At 53.1% G+C, this 3,830-nt stretch overlaps 1 protein-coding gene across 2 annotated transcripts in view; it reads right to left on the bottom strand.

Moving 5' to 3' along the window:
• LAMTOR2 (late endosomal/lysosomal adaptor, MAPK and MTOR activator 2) overlaps nt 1-3,830 on the bottom strand; it is a 6,669-nt gene that overhangs the window by 1,839 nt on the left and 1,000 nt on the right. Inside the window, exons 2-3 of one of the 2 annotated variants that reach the window (XM_018566059.1) lie at nt 3,560-3,722; nt 1,533-1,622 (exon numbers count right to left, since the gene is read on the bottom strand). In XM_018566059.1, the coding sequence (XP_018421561.1) occupies nt 1,533-1,622; nt 3,560-3,722 (253 nt within the window). The remainder of the gene's footprint in view (nt 1-1,532; nt 1,623-3,559; nt 3,723-3,830) is intronic. The other variant, XM_018566060.1, reaches the window with a different exon arrangement.

The following is a 3,830-nucleotide window of genomic DNA, read 5'->3' as shown; positions in this document are numbered from 1 at the left end:
CACCATGTACTTGTGCCGGGACGCCAACCGACACCATGTACTTGTGCCGGGACGCCAACCGACACCATGTACTTGTGCCGGGACGCCAACCGACACCATGTACTTGTCTTGGGACGCCAACCGTCACCATGTACTTGTGTTGGGACGCCAATCGTCACCATGTACTTGTGTTGGGACGCCAACCGTCACCATGTACTTGTGCCGGGACGCCAACCGTCACCATGTACTTGTGCCGGGACACCAACCGTCACCATGTACTTGTGCCGGGACGCCAACCGTCACCATGTACTTGTGTTGGGACACCAACCGTCACCATGTACTTGTGTTGGGACACCAACCGTCACCATGTACTTGTGTTGGGACGCCAACCGTCACCATGTACTTGTGTTGGGACGCCAACCGTCAATTGCGTCATTCTCCTGTCAGTGTCATTCACCTCTCAGTATCGGGACCCCTCGGTGATGGCGGACGCCGTACCCGGATACAATATGGCGGCGCCGATGTCTTACCTTGGCTTTCAGCATGCCAAATCCAACGGTCTCTTTGGCATACATGCACAGCAGCAGGTTGGACACTCTTGTAATCGCAACACGGCCTTCCTGTAGGGATCAACGACAGACCAGAGATCAGTTCCCTAACTGCCACACAGTGCATGAGTGGGCGTGTCCCAGTTCCATAGGGAGTAACGTTAGTCGGTATATCCCAGTGCTATAGGGAGTAATGCGAGTGGGCGTATCCCGGTGCCATAGGGAGTAACGTGAGTGGGTGTATCCCAGTGCCATAGGGAGTAATGCGAGTGGGCGTATCCCGTGCCATAGGGAGTAATGCGAGTGGGCGTATCCCAGTGCCATAGGGAGTAATGCGAGTGGGCGTATCCCGTGCCATAGGGAGTAATGCGAGTGGGCGTATCCCGTGCCATAGGGAGTAATGCGAGTGGGCGTATCCCGGTGTCATAGGGAGTAATGCGAGTGGGCGTATCCCGGTGTCATAGGGAGTAATGCGAGTGGGCGTATCCCGGTGTCTCACCATGTACTTGTGCCGGGACGCCAACCGACACCATGTACTTGTGCCGGGACGCCAACCGACACCATGTACTTGTGCCGGGACGCCAACCGACACCATGTACTTGTCTTGGGACGCCAACCGTCACCATGTACTTGTGTTGGGACGCCAATCGTCACCATGTACTTGTGTTGGGACGCCAACCGTCACCATGTACTTGTGCCGGGACGCCAACCGTCACCATGTACTTGTGCCGGGACACCAACCGTCACCATGTACTTGTGCCGGGACGCCAACCGTCACCATGTACTTGTGTTGGGACACCAACCGTCACCATGTACTTGTGTTGGGACACCAACCGTCACCATGTACTTGTGTTGGGACGCCAACCGTCACCATGTACTTGTGTTGGGACGCCAACCGTCAATTGCGTCATTCTCCTGTCAGTGTCATTCACCTCTCAGTATCGGGACCCCTCGGTGATGGCGGACGCCGTACCCGGATACAATATGGCGGCGCCGATGTCTTACCTTGGCTTTCAGCATGCCAAATCCAACGGTCTCTTTGGCATACATGCACAGCAGCAGGTTGGACACTCTTGTAATCGCAACACGGCCTTCCTGTAGGGATCAACGACAGACCAGAGATCAGTTCCCTAACTGCCACACAGTGCATGAGTGGGCGTGTCCCAGTTCCATAGGGAGTAACGTTAGTCGGTATATCCCAGTGCTATAGGGAGTAATGCGAGTGGGCGTATCCCGGTGCCATAGGGAGTAACGTGAGTGGGTGTATCCCAGTGCCATAGGGAGTAATGCGAGTGGGCGTATCCCGTGCCATAGGGAGTAATGCGAGTGGGCGTATCCCAGTGCCATAGGGAGTAATGCGAGTGGGCGTATCCCGTGCCATAGGGAGTAATGCGAGTGGGCGTATCCCGTGCCATAGGGAGTAATGCGAGTGGGCGTATCCCGGTGTCATAGGGAGTAATGCGAGTGGGCGTATCCCGGTGTCATAGGGAGTAATGCGAGTGGGCGTATCCCGGTGTCATAGGGAGTAATGCGAGTGGGCGTATCCCGGTGTCATAGGGAGTAATGCGAGTGGGCGTATCCCAGCACCATAGGGAGTAATGCAAGTGGGCCGAGATAACATTTAACTGCCTCCGGGCCGGCCGTAGTAAGAAAGCGGCCATCCAGGAGATCTCTAGATCTTCAGACGTCCGCTCAGACACGCCCCCTTGTGCGCGCCGCCGCGCGCGCGCGGGGAGTGGCCGCAATTTAAAAACGGGCAGCGATGCCCGTTAATATACATGCGATCCGCCAGCTGTAAAGCCGGCGGATCGCTTGTATTTAGCGACGATCGCTGCGCCTCCCTCTGCTGTCCCCCCTGCCATTGTCCCGCTGATCCCGGGCTCCGCTGTGCCCGGTGCGAGCCCGAGATCAGAATGTCGCCTGTGTCACGGGATCAGAGGGAGCTCGGTACACGAGCTCCCTCCGGTCCCCTCTCCTCTGAAAGAATGCGGAAGTGTTGTATAATACATCACTTCCGCATTCTTGTGTCACTCTCCAGCTTCAGAAGCTGGAAAGAAGCTGATGGAGCAGATCTCTGCTTCATCAGCTTCTTTTGGGGGGTCCTAGGTGACATTAGGGGTCTTGGAGACCCCTAATGTCTCCATAAAGAGGACCTGTCACATATTTTGCTATCACATAGGGGGGGTTTATTAGCCCCCGTATGTGATAGCGATAAAGTTTAGTGAAATTACACATAAAAAAAGAATTAAAAAAAAAAAAAAATACATACACGCGTGCATACATGCGTCGGGGGTGCATACGTGCAAAAAAGACGATTGCGCCCATTACGCCGCACATGTTACATATCGCCGCGAACGTCGCAGTGAGAGCAATAATTGTAGGGCCATCAATCACTGATAACACTAAACTGATGAGCGGTAAAAACGTTTAAAGCGTCGCCTATGGCTAATTTTGGTTGCGGTCGTTTTCTGCGATGTCGCGGGTGCGCGCAATTTTAAAGCTTGACATGTTTGGTGTCTATTTAACCGACGTGACCCCGTCTTTTATATTTGACCAAAAAACTGGGTAATAATCATTGTTTCCTAACATAATGTTAAAAAAGACTTTTTTTTTCAAAATTTTCAGTCATTTTTTCTAATTATAATAAAAAATAAAACCCCCAGTGGTGATTAAATACCACCAAAAGAAAGCTCTATCTGTCCCCAAAAAATGGTGTAAAATTCATTTCAGTGCAGCGTTGCATGACGGAATAAACGTCAGTCAAAGTATCGCAGCGCTGAATACTGAAAAATGGCCTGGCCTGGAAGGGGGTGTAACACCTGGTCTTGAAGTGGTTAAGTGCCTCGCACTCCAAAGAATGTTTTCTGGCAATCCCGGGTAACCATGAGCAGACTTTCCTTCACTTCCTGTCTGGTGATCCCGTTGTCACTGTGACAGGAAGTGAGGGTAAATTGTTCTATCGGAGTCCCGTATAGTAAACACCAGGCAGAGGTTCGGCTCCTTCCCATTGCCGGCACCCGCAGACCACTCACCATGCAGTCCATAAGGATGAATTTCAGGTTGTCCTCGTTGAAGGCCTGGTGTCCGTTCTTGTCATAGGCGGCCCAAATGTTACTAGCAATGGCCGCCGTGACTCTGGCGTCCGTGTCACCGTAACCAGAATATGCCAGCAGAGAGCCTTCATTGTTCAGCAACCTGGGGGAGACAGACGCATGGAGGGGGTCACAACCCGCAGAGGAGGAGGATTGGTCGGGTGCTCACTGATGATGTGTCATGCAACTCCCACCCACTCTGGTGTCATAC

This window comes from Nanorana parkeri, unplaced genomic scaffold, assembly GCF_000935625.1.
Source record: "Nanorana parkeri isolate BGI_ZX_2015 unplaced genomic scaffold, ASM93562v1 scaffold911, whole genome shotgun sequence".
Lineage (NCBI taxonomy): Eukaryota > Metazoa > Chordata > Amphibia > Anura > Dicroglossidae > Nanorana > Nanorana parkeri.
Note: the sequence above shows the minus strand (reverse complement) of the source record. Positions and strands in the feature narration are given on the sequence as shown.